The 22,134-nt window shown below is 28.8% G+C and overlaps 2 protein-coding genes across 4 annotated transcripts; both read left to right on the forward strand.

Annotated features, from left to right (window-relative positions):
• The first annotated feature begins 63 nt into the window (after positions 1–63).
• LOC100575231 (peroxidase) lies at positions 64–5,253 on the forward strand. 2 transcript variants are annotated; one of them, XM_029486815.1, is made up of 9 exons: positions 64–88; positions 1,571–1,769; positions 1,841–2,038; positions 2,709–2,853; positions 2,914–3,070; positions 3,149–3,325; positions 4,081–4,279; positions 4,337–4,433; positions 5,083–5,253. In XM_029486815.1, exons 2-9 carry the CDS (start codon positions 1,676–1,678, stop codon positions 5,141–5,143), a joined length of 1,128 nt encoding a protein of 375 aa, XP_029342675.1. In that variant the 5' UTR covers positions 64–88; positions 1,571–1,675; the 3' UTR covers positions 5,144–5,253. The 2 variants fall into 2 exon arrangements, with proteins under 2 accessions (XP_029342675.1, XP_016662602.1); XM_016807113.2 differs by lacking the exon at positions 64–88 and adding an exon at positions 134–544.
• Positions 5,254–7,729: 2,476 nt separating this feature from the next.
• On the forward strand, positions 7,730–21,284 carry LOC100159447 (peroxidase). 2 transcript variants are annotated; one of them, XM_029486817.1, is made up of 13 exons: positions 7,730–7,748; positions 9,779–9,863; positions 10,944–11,148; positions 11,964–12,143; positions 14,078–14,265; positions 16,022–16,220; positions 17,090–17,287; positions 18,056–18,197; positions 18,283–18,439; positions 20,009–20,182; positions 20,709–20,907; positions 20,992–21,088; positions 21,173–21,281. In XM_029486817.1, exons 6-13 carry the CDS (start codon positions 16,022–16,024, stop codon positions 21,267–21,269), a joined length of 1,263 nt encoding a protein of 420 aa, XP_029342677.1. In that variant the 5' UTR covers positions 7,730–7,748; positions 9,779–9,863; positions 10,944–11,148; positions 11,964–12,143; positions 14,078–14,265; the 3' UTR covers positions 21,270–21,281. The 2 variants fall into 2 exon arrangements, with proteins under 2 accessions (XP_029342677.1, XP_029342676.1); XM_029486816.1 differs by lacking the exon at positions 7,730–7,748 and adding an exon at positions 7,970–8,122 and having other exon boundaries at positions 21,173–21,284.
• Positions 21,285–22,134: the final 850 nt, after the last annotated feature.

Consider the following 22,134-nt stretch of genomic DNA (forward strand, 5'->3'; position numbering starts at 1 on the left):
CGCGGCGTATTACGACCGCCGTGTATAGCTGCTCCGATATAAACCAATGCATTTTTAATTCGACTGAAACGTTGCGGAATACCTTAATGTAATTATAATATACGATGCACGGTGTTTATCTACCATTATCAACAAATATAACTCATTTTGTCATTTTCTTTTCGGTCGTCGCGCTCAAAAAGTGTAACTTGAATTAATATCATACAAAAATAATTAGTTATAATTACATGATGCCATAGCTACGCTATGCAATAGCTTTACCGCGGCAGTCCCCGAGTGCCTCATTTGACATTTTTTTATTTATGTTATAATATTTTGAATTTTGTTTCATATCAATTATAATATTATATTTAAACAGTCATTTAACTTTCTGTAGACTAAAATTAGTAGGTAGATACCAAAATGTTCCTCAAGTATTTGTATCTCGTTATTGAGTAAGGCATCACTAATGACTGTACTTAATGTATGTGTTACATTTTAATTCAATAATAAATCATTTCAAATGCAAAACAATTCTGTTCGAAAACAATCCGTCTATTGCTAAGTATGTTATATGATATATTTATATTACTGTTATAGTAATTTGTTTTACTATTAGAACAATAAATGGAATTTGTCAATAAATAGCTCAAAAAGAGTTAATGCATTTTGAAAATTATTATATATATATAGGAACATTACTATGTATCTATAGAAAATATTAATATAAACATTTGTTGAAAATTTAAATTACCTACGGTTATTCGTTTTTGTCAAAAACTGGATTTGCGTAAAAATTCTCTTTTTTTCTTGTTTTTCCCAGTTATTTAGAAAAGTACTAGAGATTGTTTACTTTTGACTCTCCAATATACTATAATAAGATTCAATTTTTACCAAATTTTTACCTCCATCAATGTTGAAAATTGAAGCATTTTTACTGCTCCAAAAGGAGATGATAGATATAAAAATAAAAAGACCACATATGTAAAAACAATACATTTATCGCTCAGTCTAAAATTAGGGAAATCAGGACAAAATACAAATTTTTGACAAAATTGACTTTGTTATTTTATTATAATTTAAAACGAATTACTGTAGATACTTGAAATGTTCACTAAATGATAATATTAGCATTTAATATAGTTACATGGTAACATTTTCAAAATATTTGGAAGCTTTTTAAGCTATTTATAGACATTTAAAATTCGTTTGTATAGATGTTCGTCTATTTTGTGGGCATGCGATTATCCACATAATATAATGTGGGTAGATATATTTTATTTATATTCGCACCGATTAAGAAGTTAATTTGTATTTATTAATTAAATTAAATGTAACTTTGTTAATTTGTTAAAAATATATAGGTAAGCTTAACATAACTTAAATTAATTTTTCCTATAGGTTTTAACTAGTTAATATTAACTTAACAAATTCGTTTTCTTGCTCTGCTATAAATAGTAGTACCATGAATTTCAGTATACTGCATAATATTGTTGTTATTTTGTGCTTTTAATATTAAAATAATTAATATCATACATAAAGCACAAACTCTAATAATTATAAAAATCTAATATGTTATCTAATTTTACAGGTAAATCAACAAACTGCTTTTGTTGACGCAACTCAAGTGTACGGACTGACGGCTGCCAAAGCAGATTCTCTTCGATCTCATAAGTTTGGAAGATTAAAAACTGAGATGATTGATGGACAAGAATTTGGTGCTCAAGACCAAAGGAACGGATCAACATTTTGTGGCGGTCGAACTAATGTGACCTATTGTTTCAATCGAGGTATCTACTGTAAAAACTAAAAATATCACAAATATGGAAATCATTATGATATTTAAAAATGTTGTTTTTAGGTGATCCTAGAAAGAATCAGCACTTCGGTCTCATATTATACGAAGAGACGTTTCTTAGGTTTCATAATCTTGTAGCAGAATTGTTACTCAATGAGAATCCAGATTGGTCAGATGAAATACTATATCAAGAAGCTCGAAGGTTCATAATCGCAGTTCTACAGATTATAGTTTACAGAGATTACTTGCCGGTTTTACTTGGTAGGTTCTTATTTCAGGAGTCACCTATTTTAAATATAAATTGTTCAATATAAAACATAAACAATATAAATAATTTTTTATTGTGTATACATATAAAGGTAATTTATTTTTAAGAATTATAAAAGGTACAATATTCATTAGTTAAAAATTAGAATACTAGCTAATCCCGTGCACTTTGTTGCCTGTTAACTTTTAACCATATAGCCAACTCTATATAATCGAAACTTTGTTAAACTCGTTATTTAATATTCGGTGTATGATATCCAAAACTTAAAAATGTTCATCGATCATCTTGAATCTCAAAATACTTGTGCTAGCACCACTTTAGGCGAATTTTGTGTTATATGGTTTTGACCGAATATAATATACTGGTCTAAAATGATATTCAATCATAACCAACAGCAACCTTACAATAAACAAAAAAATATTATTATTTAATTTACTTTATTGCTGGTCAGATGGCGCCATTATTGTATTTTTACAATACATATTTCCTACTTTTCCGGAGTATTATCTTAAAATTGTCTTTCAAACAAACATTATCCTGCCAAAGCCAAATCGGTAAAGGCGTTCTAAAGTTATGGCGAGACCCAGGGAAATAGTGATTCATTTTTATTAATGTATAGATGTTTAATTTGAATTTAATATTAAAATACTAACATTTTCATAGGTAGTGATTATTGTGAAAGTGTTGGGTTGATTCTTACTAAAGATACTAAAACTGTGTATGATCCATCAATTATGCCTCAATTGGCCGTCGAATTTCCAGGAGGTTGTTTTCGAGTTCCACACAACGTCGTGCCTTCGATATATTTGTAATTTGTTAATTTTTTTAACGAAAAGACGTCTTTATACTAATTATGCAACCGATCAAGTTTTTTAGACGAGAACAATGAAATCGTAGAACAATTCAAACTTAACGAGTACATGGCAATTCCTGATCCGTTGATCGGTGGTTCTAAGCTTGAAGAGTTACTCAGAGGAATGACATTTCTGCCAGGTCGTTGTCCATTAGCATCGTACAATTTATTGGTAATATCGTTTTATAATAATATTTTTTGAAATATTTTTGTCTCTATAATTAACCTGAATTATTTGATTATATATCAGATATCAAGTCGTATGTTTCATAATTGGGTAAGTACTGTTGCAGACACAGACTTACTTAGTATAGACATTCAAAGAGGTCGTGATATTGGTTTACCTCCATACATCAGAGTCAGAGAAATTTGCGGTTTTCCAAATATTACATCATTTTGTGATCTAGCTAACGTATTAGATCCTACTGTAAGTTGTTTTTTTTTTAAAATTGTTCGTAATAATTTTTATATTTTTAGTCAAACAAATTAAAAAAAGCTGGTAAGTGGATGTTGCTAAGCTGCACAGTAGGTTACAAGTAGCTCACTGTAATGGATGGTTTTTAACTATAAAATTATTTTTTTATTTTAAATTTGAAAAATTCTGTCAAAATTCAAACTTTAAAATATTTAATGCTTATATGAAAAAAATGTGCCTGTGTATAATTAATATTTTTCAATTAAAAATATATCAGGAACCTTGAGTTAACTTTGAGTTAACAAAAAAAAAAAAAAAAATGAAAATGGAAAATGTCCGTAAACAGCTCAAAACGAGTAAAAATTTTTTAAAAATTGATAAAATAAACATATGGTGTACATTTCAAGTATCTAGAATTATTCGTTTTTGAATTACAACTAAATAAGAAAATCAATTTCGACAAAAACTGGTTTTGCGTAAAAATTCCCGTTTTTCCCAGCGCTTTTAAAAATTACTGGGAATTTTAAATTTGGCCTCCCCAATGCACCAAATGTCATTACTTTCCCATCGAACAAGATACTGAAGTAGAAAATTGAAGCATTATTGCAACTAAGTACTTGTTGCGTAAACAAACATTAATAAAAATAATAATAATAAAAATAAAAAACACGCATCGTTGTAAAATCATTCATGCTCAGTATCTAAAATAATGTTGTATTAATAGTATCTTTTAACTTTAATGTTTAATACTGATTTATCATATTCAGGATATTTTGTTACTGCAAAAGTTATATGATAGTGTTGAAGATATAGATTTGCTAGTAGGAGCTTTGCTTGAACCAAATGTCGATGGTGGTATGGTTGGTGAAACTTCAAGGTGCATAATCGCTGATGGATTTTATCGTATTCGATATGGTGATCGTTTCTTTTGCGATGTAGAAAATCAACCAGGAAGTTTTACTAAAGGTATTTGTGACATTTATTAGTATCGGATTTTGAATAATAGTATTTTTTTTATATTAGAACAATTTGATGTCTTATGGAGTCTCGATCTTACTCAAATATTTTGCTTAACGACAAATATAGATAAATTACCATGTGATATTTTCACACCAAATGGGTTGGTATTATTTTTTATTACCTAATTGATTTTATTTGATTAATTGTATTTATACCACAAATTACTGAAATATATAACAGGGGGGGCTAGGGGCCGCCCCCCCTAATCCCGTATTTATAAAAAATGCATATTAAATTATTATAATATTGTCATATGGACTATATGGGCCATAGAGGTATGACGTACGGTGTACCTGCTGGCTGCTATCTATCATATATCTATATGGTATGATACTATGATATTATTATTTTATATTATGTTCAAAACATGAATATTTAATTGCGTAGCACACATTTCTGTACGGACTACGTGTATACTAAGAATTATTTATTAATTTAATTAATGTATATAATAAAGTAGATATTCTAGATCAAATAGATCATATTATTATTGATATTTTTGCCAATTTAAAAAATAGACAACTTGAATTTGTGTTTTAAAAATTGTTGTTTTCTTTTTGTTATAAGATTTTGTGAAATTATAACTTGCCCTCCCCCCCCCCCCCTTAACCAAGGTTCTGGAGCCGCCTCTGATATATAATAGATACAATGTGTTATTATTTATAATATATCGATACAGATGGAGATGACCAATACAATTTTTAAATATTTCGCACGTCCAGCTAATTTCTTATAATTTTGTTTTAAAGGCTTTCGGGAACGTACAGTTGTGAATCAATAAAATTGGACCTCGCAGCTTTGGGAAGATAAATAAATTATTATTTCTTCAAACGGAAATTCAAAAGAATCAAGTATTAGCTTAAATTAAATTATATATAAAGTACAAAAACTAAAAAAAATATGATAACTAGTTATAAAATAGGTTTAATTTTCAAAATTGTACAATACATTTAAATTAAAATTTAAACATTTTCAAAAAGTGATTATTGTAATAAAACTATTCTATATAATATTAACTCTTACATTTATGCATAATAATATAATATAATTACCTAGATACAAATTTATGTTGGTTTTTTTTGTTGTTATCGACGTTATTAAATTATGTAATTATATTATGTACCTTATTATTACACTAAATTTTATGAACATGCATATTGAATTATTTGATTGTGATCAGTTTAATCTACAAAGTTGATTAGTGTATTGATTGCTTTTGTCAAAGAAGCGAGAATTTTTTTTAGAGTTTCTGAATTTTGGTGTTTATGTCTTAATTCGGTATATTATAGTGAACTATTTTATGTCCATTTACAACTTCAATAATATATTATAACGATCGTGGCGAAACATTGTTATATAATAGGTATATAGGTAATGCCGGTGTAATAACGAATATTAAAATTGTGTTTTGCTGTTTGATGAGATGATGTCACTTATATTGAAAAAAAAACATAGAACAGTATGCTGATCAACATACTATTACCAACTATTATAATATGTATAGATTTTCAAAGATTTTTTTCCTTAGAAGATCTACCAACATAATTATCACCTGAAATCATGAGCTGAATAATGAATATTGAGTTTTTAATACGATGTTGTTTGTTGGGATAAAATAGACATATGTCTCCCAAATTATTTATTATTTGGGCTAAATATCAGATCTAGTGATAGAGTTATATTATATTTTACAGATATTTATAGGCACTTTCAATAATTTTTTATATTTTTTTTTCTGTAAATGTTGATAACGTTTTTTCGTTTTGCCAAAAAGCTTGGAAATTTAATATTCCTCATAAGTTGTTTTAATTGTCTTCAACAGTTGGCCATCGACAGTTATCGCGGAAGTCTCACGTGCAATATCTACGCCTCTTCAAACTGCATTCCGATGTGTTTGTACACATAAGTTATAATATAAGTTGAATTATTATTGTATAGTCTTGTACAGTCTATATTATACTACTTGAGTTATAATATATTATATTACAATAGTTACACAACACTGCTGAGGTTTTCTACGTTACGTTTAATTTATTTCAACTAGGACATCTAGATTTCCGAACAAATCTACAAATACCCTCGCTACCGATTCAAATGGAAAAATGTATCAACTCATTTAGACGCATCATGATTTCAAAAATATTCATAGTAATAAATTATTTCATCTGTTAATTCAAGTCGTGAGTCCATCAAAACCCAAGATAAAAAATTCATGTTTTTTGACGCGAAACTCGACTTAGTATCTACCCAACTAACTGATGTGATTAATGAAAATAAATCATAAAAAGTTAAAGTCAAAAAATTAGTACTTAAGTTGTCTGAAGTTGAGCGTGCTCAATCTACAGCATCATCGGTCCTTATAACCAAGAGAGAATGTTTACTCGGAACTTTTGAATCAGCAATATAGGGCTCACAATGTTATTCTGTTTAATGTTCCCGAAGCCTCTTCATCTGTATATCTGGTCAATCAGATAATACCTCCTTCGTAAAGGACGTGTTTAATACCATAGGAGCCTCAGCAGTCAACCCGGTGTCTGTTCATCGTCTTGATAAAGCTTCCAGCAAGTCACGCGCTCTGAGTGTTAGAAAACTTATTATTATGGATGGATTTAGTAATATCCGTAGGTATTTCATCGAAACTAACACTGCTACAACATAAATATCTCTCATTTATTTTATCGGAATTAAAATCAAGAAAATATATTTATTAAATATATATAAACGGTTTACCAATTATCTAAAAAAACGATTAAACAAGTATAAAATGACCAAAATTTGGTCATCATTTAATTATCTGTCTATATTATATTATCAGAACACTCGTGAGCCGTGACATCAAAACCAAATTAGATATATTATTTATTTATTAATTTAACTATACAAAATCTTGCCTTTCCAATTATGACATTATCGTACAACCTGAAACCAGCTGGTTATCAAAACCTAGCTGACGCAACTTGGACTTTGTCACAATTACCAAGGATTTCGCTGTGATCGTTGTAGTGGTGTTCAGATAAGAGGTGGCGGTGTGCTTATCGCAGTAAAAACCAGTAATTCTCCACGATAACTCAATATTGAACAGGTATTTGTAAAAAAATAATTTTAAGACCTACTCACTTGACACTAATCCTATATAATGTTTATTTTCCGCCTAGATCTGATATGCTCATATATCAGCGTCATAGACAGTCTTATGCAGAATAATTCAAACTGTAAATTCTTAATCTTAGGTGACTATAATCTCAATAATTTTAGTATTGGGTACTACTTAAAAATGTTGCTACTCCAAATCTTTCAAATATAAATAATTCGAATTCAAATATTTTAGCTGGTTATTCATATCTAAATATGATGTAGTTTAATCTTATATAATAAAATCGCTCTGAATCATTATTGGATCTTGTTTTTTTAAAATGTAAGTAAGTACCTAATATATATGTATCCCCGATTATTCCCCGGTCTCATATATTTCAAATTACCAATACTCTACTGTCTACTGTATATATTTTAAATTTTATCTCGTTCTCTAGTACTTTATTATTCATTGCAGAGATACCTACCAAACATATTATGTTTGATGAGTATATAAGTAGAGTATACCTAGAGAATCCTATAGCAGTAGTAAAGCTTATTATTTTTGTAATCAACTATCTGTAAGTTAATCTAGATAATATTAAATTATTTCGTTAAATTTAATATCATTAGTGTATTAATTATATGATTGTATGTGATTTATAATATTTTTGTACAGTTAATATAGGCAAGTTAAAAACTGTCAGTTTAAGGGAGGTATGTATTATTTTTATGGTAAAAATATGTAGTAAAAACTGATTCTAAGTGAAGCTCATTTTACTATAGTGATTACTGATTTGTGCTTATAGATTTTGTTTAATTGCTGTTCAAAATTTTTTCTTTGTATTCAAATAAACATATATTTATTAACGAACTTAGAATAGATACCAATGTGACACTGAAGTTTATTCTAGTAATATATTCCATAAATAATATAAATTATGAATTTAACACAAAATTTGTAAGTTATAATGTAGGTATAAGTTTCGCAGACGTGTGTTTTGAAATAAACTAACGTTGGTGAACATGACTGAAATTAACATGTTTGTGGGGTATAGTTTTACAAATTCCTCTAATACAAATTCTGATGTGGGCTTTGGCAAAAGAAAACATTTAAATATTTTATTTCGTCGTTTATCAGCCATAACAATATCATTAAAATTACATAAATTATATGACTATTGTGGGCTTGTGGTTATAAAATTGCCTATTAATTGGTATCTATAACTACCATAATATTACTATCTTACTTTTTTTTTTGAATTTTATTAAATAAAGTTCACTATATCTATAGTCATGGGACGAACATTAATTTTAAGTAAAATTATAAAAAAGTTATTCACATGGGTTGTACGTAATACAAATACCTAAAGTTCACAAAAAAAAAAAAAGAATGCAAATAGTAATATCGATTAAGAGGACGCCACGCCCGAATGTGTTGTATCCGTCTTACAAGTGCCCAACATAGCAAATTTACGCACATCCGATAACGTTTAGCTCACCGTTAGTTTAAAAATTAGAGTGAATCGACCTATTGTGAAACTTGATGGTCTTGACTACTCTGTATTTTAGTATTTGTTTGATACGTTTTTACGATAGTTCAATTTTTCAGCAAGTTATGCGTATATTATATAGCGCAAATTACAAATGCTCATAATTCGCTTAAAAACTGAATAATCGTAAAAAACCAACATACGAACTTAGATAATGTTCTATTACCATCAAATTTCATAGCAGGTTAGTTGTTAAACCAAAGGACCCAAACTTGCGTACATTTTCTATGCTACGCACTTGTCAGACGGAGACAGCACATGCGGGTGTGGCATCCTCTTAATATAATATAGTGAATAGATTTTGTTGAGCAATTATGAATTTAGTAGAAACTCCAGAGTGGGTTAGTAGGGTACCAGACAAATTTATGGTTCTTACTATATTAGGGTATTCAGTGGAATATAAAAAAAATATACAAATCCGAGAACAAACATTTCGAAATCGTTTAATATTTTGTTACTTTTTGTTTTAGAGGGTTTATTCATAATTTCGAGTCAATGGGGCTAACCCACTTGGATTTACTTAAAGTTTTACGAAATTAGAGATATTTTAAGTGTTTTTATAGAGAAGAGAGTAGCTTATCCGATTTAACATAGTTCAATCCTCCATGATTGTGAGCGTTAACTATCAAGATTAATTCACCTTACAGTTTATTGTAAATTAAAGAAGTGGATCATTTCTTTCTGAAACTAAAATCACAATGTCGTGTGAAATGCAAATTAAAATGTTTAGATCTTTAACGTATTATAATATATTATATTATGCTCATGTGTTTTTACTCTAATGAAAAATTTTTATTTAATTAATTATTCAATGTCTAAGGTTTAAATTCATTTGCACAAGGATGTTAAATTTTTTTGTGTGGTTATGTTTCATATCAATATTGGGAATTTCAATAAGTTGTAAAGTAAGTGGTAATTAATACATAATTAACTTAATAAAAAGTAATTAGGTACCCAATAAATAGATTTTAATATTTTTTATTGGTAACTTACCTAACTATAATTCGTGCCACGAGAGAGTGCGATCACCACGTCCCTTACCATCCTAAGTTCAAATTTCGACTGCCATGTGGTCCGAATGTGGTAGGGAGCGTGGGAATGAAAACGTTTTGGTCATCGCCTAGTCGTACTCTCTCGTGGCACGGAATATGGAAATAAAAATTTGTGGTCAGCTGACCATCCAACCCGAAGACTTGAGTCCTAATTTTAGGCACATTAATAAATGTTAACAAGATAAAAAAAATTATTTGGAAATTAGTTGAAATTGTACAGATTTTACCGATAAATCATTTTAAAATCAATTAACTAATCTTTAGTACGTTCCATTTGTGAATATATATATCAATTAGGCAATAAATTACAGTACAATAAAAATGTCTACGTACGCTTTCTCAGTTCTCTCTCTAAAATGATCCATTCCCAGAGAACCTCATTCTTCATACAATCCGCTATTGACTGTTAATTTTCTTGAAACTTTAGAACAGTTTCGAAAAGTCTGGACTTATGTTTCCCACTAACCTTGATTGTTTTATTTTCATGTATATTTGTATAAGTACTGGAAATTTACATTTTACCATACAGAGTACCAACTAGATTCAATTTGCTACCCGAAACCACCATCATAGTTTATGATTGAAACATTGTAATTGCTCCTAAAGATGATAACTGATGACAAACTAACACATAGGGTTCATTGTAAGACATTCATTACTCCGCTTAAAATTTCAAGTTAAATAACTGTTTATTTTAAAAATATATTAAAATGTTAACAAGAGCCAGTAATTAAATCGATATAGAGCCATATAGGGGTTTGGTTAAATCAGTGAATACGTGAAACGAATTGCTACAGTGCAAGTGTGGAACCATTATAATAACAATTACGCGGGTAATGGGTATCTCTAGATATTATTTTAATATAAAAAGATAAGGAGTAAATATATTTGAATTTTGAATATATAAACTTATTGGTATTATTTAACATGTAGACTGCAAATGAAGACTTTGTGATTTATCACGGAGATGGTCCTCAATCAAATAGCATATATTATGACAAGTGTGCGCCCACAGTTATCTGCAATCCAAATGCTATTTATAGGACAGCAAAGGGCTCATGTAATAACCTAGAGAACCCGTTGTGGGGGTCGTCTGAAACTCCATACATCAGACTTTCTGAAGCTGCTTATAATGATGGTGAGTTTGAACAGTGGAGAGTTTTTCAAAATACTAAAACACATTTATGAGGAATATCTAAAACAATTATTTTCAATGGAAATGGACAATTATTTGCATGTAATATATCTATAACGGTACCTACCGAAAGTCTGGACTTTTGATTCTTAGCTAAATGATAAATGTTTAACATATTACGAATATATAATTATGAGTGTTTTTTTGTTTATTAGGGTTATCTATTATAAATTATTCATTTATGAAGAAGGATTGCTCCAATAGTTTCTACGTTCTATATTATATATTATATATTATGATGATCATTTGATCAGTCTTATTAGTTATTTTTATTTAGTTGGTTAAAATGAAGAGAACATATTTTGTTACTTTCGTTAGTTTCTTACAATTAAAGTAACTAAAAACTATAGAAAAATTGTGAGGTTCTGGCATATCTATTTTGGAGGAATTCCATTTTGCATAGTTGTACCTATAATTATTTTTATGAGAGGAACACTACGTTGTATATGTTTTTAGAATATTTAATGTGGGAATGGTTCTGTTTTTAAATTCAGTAAACATTTATTTAGTAGAATAAACATATATGATATAATGTACTTTATTCGTAGTTATATTAATGATTACAATTTTATTATTTCAATGTACCCATATAAATTTTTAGTATAAGATATTTTAATTTCTAAAAGTTTGCTAAAATTAGTAATAATAAATAGTAGATTTTTATATTTTCTAACATTTGTGATATTTATTTTATATCTATTCGGTATAATCAAAATATTAAAAAAAAATATTATAACTTTTTTTATTTTCTTAACTAGGTGATCACGAAGTTCGGAAACAGTCTAATGGATCGCTGTTACCCACACCTCGAAAAGTGCAGTTATCATTATTTTTGAAAAAATCTCAGGATTCTCCAGACCATAACAATAATTATCATCTAAGTCAATTTGGTCAATGGATTACTCATGATATCACTCTTCTACCACCAGATCCTTCAGGTAAAAATGAATTTTGAACATTATAACCTATTTAATTTCCAATTAGGATGTAAAACTAATTGGGGTAAACCTAGGTTAAGTGTAATTGTGTAAACTACTGTTAAAGTATCCCTGCTATAATATAGTAGGCTCTGAGTGTATCTTGTCTTTTAGAAGGTCATCACGGATGTGTTAAATTTAAATTAAATTGTAAATTATTGTATTGCTACGAAAAAACGATTCTCAATGTAAACTCATCGTCATATTTTATTTTGAAGGTTGTTTTATTAATATTAACCTAAACCATTCTTACTTGAATATTTATAGTAACTATTCTCAAAGTTGAAGATTGAAGCATATTTACTATACCTAAAGGTGGTAACTGTTGACTGATGACACACACAAAACCAAACACACGTGAACGTAATTGTAGTACCAAAACAGTCATCGCTCTGCTCAGAATTTAAAATAAGTATATATTCAAATAGCTAAATAAACATTTTGTTGGTGGTCGATCAGAGATCCCGAGATTCACGGTGGAAATTGAAACTTTTTTTGTTTATAAATGGTCGCAATTGATTGCAGATTATAATAGCAATAGTAGAAATTAGCGTTATTATTTTTCTTTTTGTATACAAATTGTTGCTATTGGTTATTCGGGTAGATCAGGTACAAGCATGCACAGAATTGTTGCGTTTTAGGCCTCGAATAAAGAAACTTAATCCTAAAACATAGACATAATATTATGCTTAAAACCAAATGTATGTGTGTAGCTCATTGGCGTATTTAGGTTTTTGTATTTGGGGGGGAGGTATATGATTTTTAAATTATATTTGGAATTATATTTTCTTACTTTGTATTAAAATACGTTTGGAAAACCAGGAATATTCTTCAGCACGCTCGCAGGGTGAATTTTCCTAAATTGTTTATCTATTTATTTTTATATACATCAAAAATATTTTTGTTTATTTAGTTTATTTAATACCCGTACTTTGTATTTATAAACATTAAATACAAAAATAAACATGTATTTAAACTAACTACATATTATACGTACTTTATACACATTAAAACATATTTTAAATACATATATTTTTAACATATTTATATAGGTGATACAGTTAGCAAATATACTGTTAGGAATTAGGAATCTAAATATAAGCTTAGAACACTTTATATTTCCGTTGTATGCGCCTGTCCACCTGTTGGTTACCAGTACATAGTTACGATTGTTGATATTAAGATATTAAAAATATTTATTAATTATTTATTCACTATAATAATATTATTGTTCGTAGTTACTTTACATCGTTACGATTGTTAGTTATAAGATAACAACTTATTGTATAATTATTTAATAATATAGATGCATACTATCCAAAAAATACTACCAAAATATTAAGGTTACCAAATTATTTTAAATTTTTATTTGGAATTATAGTTTATTGCTTTGTATTAAAATACGTTTGGGAATCAGAACATTCAGCACGCTCGCAGAGTGAACTTTCCTAACTTTTTTATTTGGTACCTACTTTGCATTTATAAACATAAAATAACAAAAATAACTCAGTATTTCAACCAACTACCCATGCATATTTTATATAAATAAAATCGTATTTTAAATGCGTTTATTTTTAATATAATTATTTTATACAAGTTTGAATATACTTAATATACCGCGATAATTATTATTGCACGTTACTCAATATTAGCTATTTGTAAACATTAAACGATTCCATTATGTACACACTACTATAACACTAATATAATAGGATCAGACCTATGATATATTGATATGTGGAAACAAAAACACAGATCTGTGATCAATTAATATAATTTACAATATTTTCGACTTCAATGTAATACGTTTATTTTACGGTCTAGCTAGGTTTGTTATTTTACTTATTACTTACTCAAAACACAAAATACAATGTTATTGTTGATAATGTGATCAGTGCCAAAGAGATGCTGTTCCACCCCGATTAATGAGATCAACAGTAATACCCCATACCAATGTCAATTACCTATTGAGTTGCCAATGGATGACCCAGTTTATGGTCGTCATGGACGAACATGTATGGAATTTAGACGTGCAATGACTGCTGCTAATAATTTCAACTGATCAATATCTCCCCAAATTCCAGTGAGTGCTAATTTTTAATTCTAACCAATGAAAACTTAATCCTAGATACTAACAATGTTTTTCATATATCTAAGCGGTACCTACTATAATATTATGTTAAAATGCGTGATTTTAGTTCTTTATAACATTAAATATTGTAATGTTAGTTTGCTAAACACAAGTTTAGAACACTGTTGCGCCACGGCAAATCTTACATTTGTGCAGTTGTTTGGCCGTGACTCGCGTAGGTGGTGAGCAAAGGTGACCAAATAACAATGTGTATGATTTTACCTTTTTTTTGTTATATATAATATATGACAAGTTTAATTACGGTGGACGTCTCCACAAATACAATAATAATATGACAAATGTGCCACTGAGACACTCCACTATACAAATAATAATAACGATAATACAAAGTGTGTCACCAGGGCCATGTACAGTAATAAATAATAATAACAATATAATAGCATAAATTAATAGTTATAAATACAATAATAAAAGAAACAACGATACCGTCAGTGAACAGCAGCTATCGGTAGTTGGAGGCACCGTTGACCAACATAACTTGAGATGTACGCCAAAGTCGAACAACAACGTGACGTGACGGCACTCGCTACTCCGCCAAAACGGCCGTGCAGAATGTCTGCTCACGAACAGAACGAATGAATGGACTCGGCGTTTTGGGTCTTAACATCGGCGAAAACTGAATATATAAACCACCGCGTATAACCGTCCGTCCAGCCGACACACAAAAAACGGCTCGACCAAATCGTCAGACAGAATTGGAAATACGCACGATGCGTCGTGCGCGACGCAAAAGGACCAACAACAAAAACCGACGTAGCCCGCACGCCAGTATGCTACCGGCAATTCGACGGCTACATCCGCGGTCGGCGGCGCGTACAGCATGACCTCTCGGAGCGAATGGCACTGGGTGGCTAGACTGTTACCACTCGGAGTTGTCAACATCACGGTGTAAGCCGGCCAGCGCCAGAACAGTATCGGTGTTTGAACAAACACATTATTTCCGCGTTGTGTCCGTCTGTGGTCTGTCCCAGGGACTGGAACATTACCGAAAATAACCGGTTTTGGAACAGGAAACCTTTGAATATTGGAAATCGGAACCTCGCCGAAACCCTTATTTAAATTAATTTTAATTCTGGAACTTTTATGGAAATGATTTAAGATTAACTTTTCATATCATACTTAAAACGGGGTCGTATATTAAGCGACAGTGATGAGTACATTATTTATTTATTTATTCCTAAGCCAATGTTAAGATATCTGGCTAAAAATTGGTATTGACCTGCCGGCTGCCATAATTGACACCAATACAAATGACGATACCAATATTTTATCATAATTTTCGAAACGAAACCATATTTTTTACATAAGTATAAAACATATATATAAAGCATATATTTTCATTATGTTGCTGGGGCAGGGACTTATTAATTATATATTATACAAAATAATCCCAAACGCATGCATCGTCGAATCATAATCTATTTTGTCAATGGGTATAATTGTACGAAGAAACGAAGTATAATAATATTCTTAGAATTCTTGTATTTTTTCATAAATCGTTCGAAACTCGACTGTTCGATACTTAGTTCCGATGTATATTCTTCTATGCCTATTTAATAATGTTCTCTGAACATTTTCTGATGGAATAATGATATAATTACTGCAACTATAGCTATATGTACTGGCATATTTTGTCTGCAATATTATAGATACATAATAATTATGTTTGATAATTCTTTCGCTGCAGATGAATCAGGCGACATCGTACATTGACTCGTCACAGTTGTACGGACACACATCAGTCAAGGCAAATTCAATGAGATCTTTTAATGGCGGGAGATTGTTAACTGAAGTCATAAATGAAAACGAGTACTGTCCTCTAAGGAAAAGAAGCGGATCATTATTATGTGATGGGAGGGATAACGTGACTGTATGTTTTGAAGGAGATAATCGTATATACGCTGATTTTATGTTAAAATAGGCAATAACTATATGATTTTTATTTTATTTTATTTTTTAAACTATATTTATATGATAACTATTGTTGTTAATCTAACGTAATATTTTCGTTGTGTCTTAATAAATAGATAGATGAATTCTAGTAAAATAATTTAACTCATAATTAGTAGTTAATTTATTTGCATTTAATTTTGTATAAATCGTACGACATATTAATAATATACATATTATTATTATTATTATTATACGTAGTTTGTACGATGTTCAGATATATACAATGTACCTAACACCTACTATAGTTTTTGAATTCTTATTTTGTTTAATTTACTTCGGCAGTCGGCACATTCATTATTTGATTACTATTTAACTTTTTAAAAAGGTATAATTACGTTTGAAAATAACTTTTTTATCAATGTCTTGTTCATATATAGAATGTTAAAAAATGTACCTTAACTTTGCACATTTGTTTTCTCAAAACATTTTTTCCCCTTTTAACATGAACTTTTAACGAATTTTCAAATATCAAGTTAAAATAAACTTTAATTTTCTTAATGAACAAACTGTGTTCATTGTTAAATACATTTATAAGATGGCGTAAAATATCTAAATAAAAATAATTTAAATTTTATATTATAATATTATTATGTCGTATAACGCTAATTTAATTCTTCATTATTATGAATTCACCTAGATCCTCCTATTACAAGCTTTGATTTTTGAAGAGGTTTTTGTCATATTATGTAAAATTAATATGTATATTATTAGTTATTCTTTTCTTTGTTATATGATTATGAAATATATTAAACATTATTAGTGTTGTTTAAAAAAATTAATTATAAACAATTTTTTTTTGTAGGAGACCCAAGAATAAATCAACACTTTGGGATCACATCGTATAGTATTATATTTACCCGGTTTCATAATGTTGTGGCTGATAAGTTACAAGAATTAAATCCTCATTGGTCTGATGAAGTGTTATACCAAGAAGCTCGAAAGTTCATCAGTGCACTAAATCAAATAATTGTTTATCGGGATTACCTGCCTATTTTACTTGGTATTTATTTTTTTGAATATTATATTTATAGGTAGATATCTGATTGTTAAAGTTAAATAATAAAAGATACAAAATATAATATAATAGCTATATTATAATATGGGCCAATACTTGTATGCAATTTTTATTCTAATATAGAATATATTTAACTATTTACAAGAAAATATTATTTTTCCGTTTGCTGAAACAAAGTATTTGTATGAGCATAAGTATAATATTTAAAAGTTTAAAATGCGTATTTTTTAAAAACCCTTTCTTATTGAACATCTAGAGCATTGATAAACAGGCGTCAATACATTTTTATTTATATGGATGAAGATATTTATACTTTATAGTGTGGAGTGAAATCTACATAAAAAAGACTTTGGCTCCTAAAATAATTGTGGAACTTTTGATTGAATTCACTAATCTCGAGTCTTGACTAAGCTCCAACCCAGCATTGTTTTATATTCTAAATTTTATACAATGACAAATCTTAAATCAAAAGTACTAGAAAACAATTTTGTTTAGTATTATCAGCTAATTATTTAGTGGTTACTAATACGTAATGTCAATACGATTGTAATATTACCGATTTGAGGTTTTGCATACCTATTTAAAATTATTTTTATTCGTCAATAATATGTTTCGTAGATTTTCTTGTAACAATAATATGTAAGAAATGGTATAAATGTATAACTAATAAGAAAAGCGTTAACATTTTTTTACTAATTGCTGTTTAATTCTAAAAATACCATTATTGTACCTCATATTATATAATATACACAGGTAAATCATTTACAAGCTGCGGTTTGGATCTCAGTAATAATATAACGACAAAATACTATCCGGAAAAGCATGCAGCTTTGCATGTGGAATTTGCAGGCAGTGCTTTCCGAGTGCCACATAACACAATAGCTTCGTGTTACAAGTAAATCATTCCTATTTGTAGTGAAATCTTATTATTAAGTATTATTTTTATTTTTATTGTATTTATAATGTTGTTTTATTTACAGTTACGTAGACAAAGATTATGAGACAGTCGATTCAGTCAAACTTAACGAATGGATGTCGATACCTGATCCCTTAGTTAACGGTTCAAAACTTGATGAAATAGTCAGAGGCATGACTACATCAGAAGGCCGTTTTTATACGCCGTCTTATAACTATCTAGTAAGTACCTAGTACCGAATGTTCGTAAATAGTTCGCAAACTTATATAATATAGTATAAATAATAATATTATTTAATACGATATATTGATAATACTTAGTACCTACTGGCTACTACCTGGTATAACACAATATAATTATTGTATTCAGACAGTGTTCGAAAGTATTTATATACCTACCCAATGTACATATCTAAATCATCTTATAGGTACCCAAGGTTATTTTTTTGTACTTTTGTAATCAAGTATTTTAATTGTAATTTAAAATTGAAATACATACTTATAATTTGCGTCAAATATTAACTATTTTTATTTTGTACCTATAAAAAAATTAATTTTTTTATTTCCTACGAATGTATATTTCAGAAAAATTATTTATTTAAGAGGATAACATACACTTTATAAAATAAAAAATATAATATTACAAATTTATGTATGTAAATACAAGTTTATTGTTATAAGTAGTTTTAGATAGGTAGGTTAGGTTAGGTTAGGTACTAAGGTACCTACTTCCTTATTAAAGTATTTGGTAACCACTTTTTAAAAAAAAAATGGCTGAAGTATAAAGTAGTACCTATTCATCAATTGTTTTTTTAAATACAAATTTTTTTTAAATGTGCCTATTTTTGTTGTAAATTTTCAATATACTATGCTTTAATGTTTATACTACTGCAAATAAATAAATGTAATATTTGTTTCATGAGTATACAGACACACATATCGCAGTACCTAAATAAAGTTGTATAGGTAGAAAAGTTTATAATTGCAGACCTCGATACATCCACACTTCGGTCAATGTTGTTTATTATCATAATTATTATTATCTATTATACATATCAATTATCTCTTATAATATGCTGTTATAAGATAACACCCACAATCCATAAATAAGTATTCTGATTTTATATTTTTATTGTTTTATTTGAGAACAGTAAAGTTTTCAGGCCTAGGTATCTTTAAAAACGATCTATAATGACTCAGTTATTCTTTATTTTATACTTCGACGGACAGGGAAAAAATCTAAGATCAACATTTTTAGAATCTGAGCGGAGCGAGGAAGCTATTGTTTTTACAATGGTGTTTATTTTTTTCTTTTTATATCCTGTATACAAAATTTCTTCCAGAAGGAGTGCTTCGATTTCAACATATATTACCTTATCTTTTAGCGAATTGGATCAAGATGGTACTTAGAAGAGGTCATTTTCTGATTTTCTCAATAGTTATTTAATGCCACGGAAAAAACCACCGAAAAATTGTTAAAAATGGGATTTTAATTTCTAACGCTTTGTGTATCACCATAGAAACGAATAAAAAATTATAATGTTATAATATTAATTCTACTTACATGATAAAATAAATAATAACAATATAAAATATCCAGACTGACAAACCGTCTCTGGTCAGAATCGTTTTTCTTATACAATGATATTTTATCATTGAATTCAAGTCTAATACAACCCATTATACAATGACCCACTTGTAACCTACTGTACAGCAGAGCGACATCCACTTACCTGCTTTTTTTTTTTTTTTTTTAACAATTTAAATAGGTATTTAAACATATTGTTATAGATATCAAATTTCATGCTCCATAAACATGAAAATGGTGGTGATCTAGATTTGCTCTCAATCGACATTCAGAGAGGGCGCGATGTTGGAGTACCGCAATATATTAAGATGAGGAAATGGTGTGGTTTACCAGAAATCTGTTCATTTGAAGATTTATCAAAAATTTTATCAGAAGACGTAAGTCGATTGTTTTTTTTTTCTCAAAAACGATGTTGAATTACTAACAATTATGTTGCTATCAGGAATTTAGAAAATACAATTAATATTTAAAATGTTGTTCTCGTCTGATTTTTTAAATAAAAACTTAATATCATTACATTAAAATTACCTAAGACTACAGATTATTATTTTCATATTTATAATAGCAAAAGTTATTTTATTTTTATATTGTACTAAAATTATTTTATAACTATGTTGTATTATTAACAGTTATGTTCTTAATCAGGAAATTAGAAAATACAAACATTTTAAATGTTGTTTTCGTCTGATTTTTTAATAAAAATTTACTATTGTTACATTAAAATTACTTAAGGCTACTAATATTTGCATATATTTTATGATACCAAAAGTTATTTTATACCTAATTTATTTTAAAACTGTGAGGTGTTGAACTACGACGATTCACATCATAGATTAATGTGTTATCAAATACTTGAACTCTAAATTTATATTGAATTTTAATAGTTATCAATCATGGTTACAGGTCGTCGAAATATTAAAAAATTTGTACGCAGATATTTATGACATTGATCTACTCGTGGGAGCTTTACTCGAACCACCAGTTGATGGTGGAACGGTTGGTCGAACTGCACAGTGCCTCTTAGCTGATGTATTTCACCGTCTTCGATACGGTGATCGTTTCTTTTTTGATATGGAAGGTCAACCGGGAAGCTATTCTCCAGGTATGTATTGGTTTTTTTTTAGGTTTATGAATTAATTTATGAATATCAATATTGCTATTATATTATATTTGTTTATGATATTAGAACAATTGAGCAGTTTGAAACACATGGATCTTCCTTGCGTAATATGTGCCACAACAAAAATGGATGAAGTACCATCTAATATTTTTGAGCCATCAAGGTGAATATATATTTTTAGTTGGATGTGCTATGTACAGTAACAAAAATATTCAATATTTATCTTTTATACTCCATTTGCGGTTAGAAGGGACGTCGGTGGCCGATTTGTGTGCAGGGGCGTGACCAGTGCCGGATCTAGGGCGGACAAGTGTGTATCCTTGCCTCGGGCGCTGTTAGTGTAAGGGAGTTCAGGCGTTCTTAAGTTTGTGAAAAATAAAAAGGTCATGAACATAACGTTTTATGTATAAATTATAAATATTTTCAAAAAATAATAATAGGTAGGCACCTATTACACAGTTATTTGTTATTTAACATTTTGAACGTCAACTTATAGGTGACATGAGTAACTAAGCACCCATGGCCGGAGTCAAGAGTGGCTCTTAATTTTTGTCAGGTACAATGAATTCAAAACATTATTTGTTAGGAATTGTGATGGATAATAATTGATTTGTTTTTTTCCAAAATGCGGTTATTCAAGTTTTTATTCTTAAAGGGACGTATTCCTGGAAAAGGAATGTTTTGTCAAAAATCACTTTTTTAAACTTAAAAATATACTGATACTAACATTTTAAGTATATAATTTTTGATATCAGAAATTGATTTCTTATTTTTATTACCTATTTTTCCATGGTTTATCACATATTGTCTAAATCATTTAAAAATTAGGGAGACTAAATAAAGAGTTGGCCTGAAAAATTAGAAAAATTGAAAAGGTCTGTTTTGAATTGAAAACCCTCAATTTTTTTCAATAACAGAACCAATAGTAAGCAATTTTAACACCTGTCAAATTAAATTATATATTTTTATTTAAATTTAATACATTTAATCATGGTTGGAATATTTAAAACATTTTGTTTTGAGCTCTAGAGTTGATATAAAAAGGTTATTACTTAATTTTGAAGTGTTCGGGTTGTAATTGAGCAGCTACGTAAGGGCGCTGCATTTTTATTATCTCCGGTCGTCAAATTTCTTACATCAGGCACTGGACGTTGCCTAACCCTGACTCCCGACTACCCGAAAACTGGTCACCATCGAGGTGCCATCTTA

The sequence above is a fragment of the Acyrthosiphon pisum genome, chromosome A1, assembly GCF_005508785.2.
Source record: "Acyrthosiphon pisum isolate AL4f chromosome A1, pea_aphid_22Mar2018_4r6ur, whole genome shotgun sequence".
Taxonomy (NCBI): Eukaryota; Metazoa; Arthropoda; class Insecta; order Hemiptera; family Aphididae; genus Acyrthosiphon; species Acyrthosiphon pisum.

Coding starts and splice junctions, on each gene's coding strand:
- LOC100575231 (XM_029486815.1), top strand. CDS start 1,676: ATGATTGATGGACAAGAATTTGGTGCTCAAGACCAAAGGAACGGATCA. Junction 2,039..2,708: donor TTACTTGCCGGTTTTACTTG/GTAGGTTCTTAT, acceptor ACATTTTCATAG/GTAGTGATTATTGTGAAAGT. Junction 3,326..4,080: donor CTAACGTATTAGATCCTACT/GTAAGTTGTTTT, acceptor TATCATATTCAG/GATATTTTGTTACTGCAAAA.
- LOC100159447 (XM_029486817.1), top strand. CDS start 16,022: ATGAATCAGGCGACATCGTACATTGACTCGTCACAGTTGTACGGACAC. Junction 17,288..18,055: donor TTACCTGCCTATTTTACTTG/GTATTTATTTTT, acceptor TAATATACACAG/GTAAATCATTTACAAGCTGC. Junction 20,183..20,708: donor CAAAAATTTTATCAGAAGAC/GTAAGTCGATTG, acceptor TCATGGTTACAG/GTCGTCGAAATATTAAAAAA.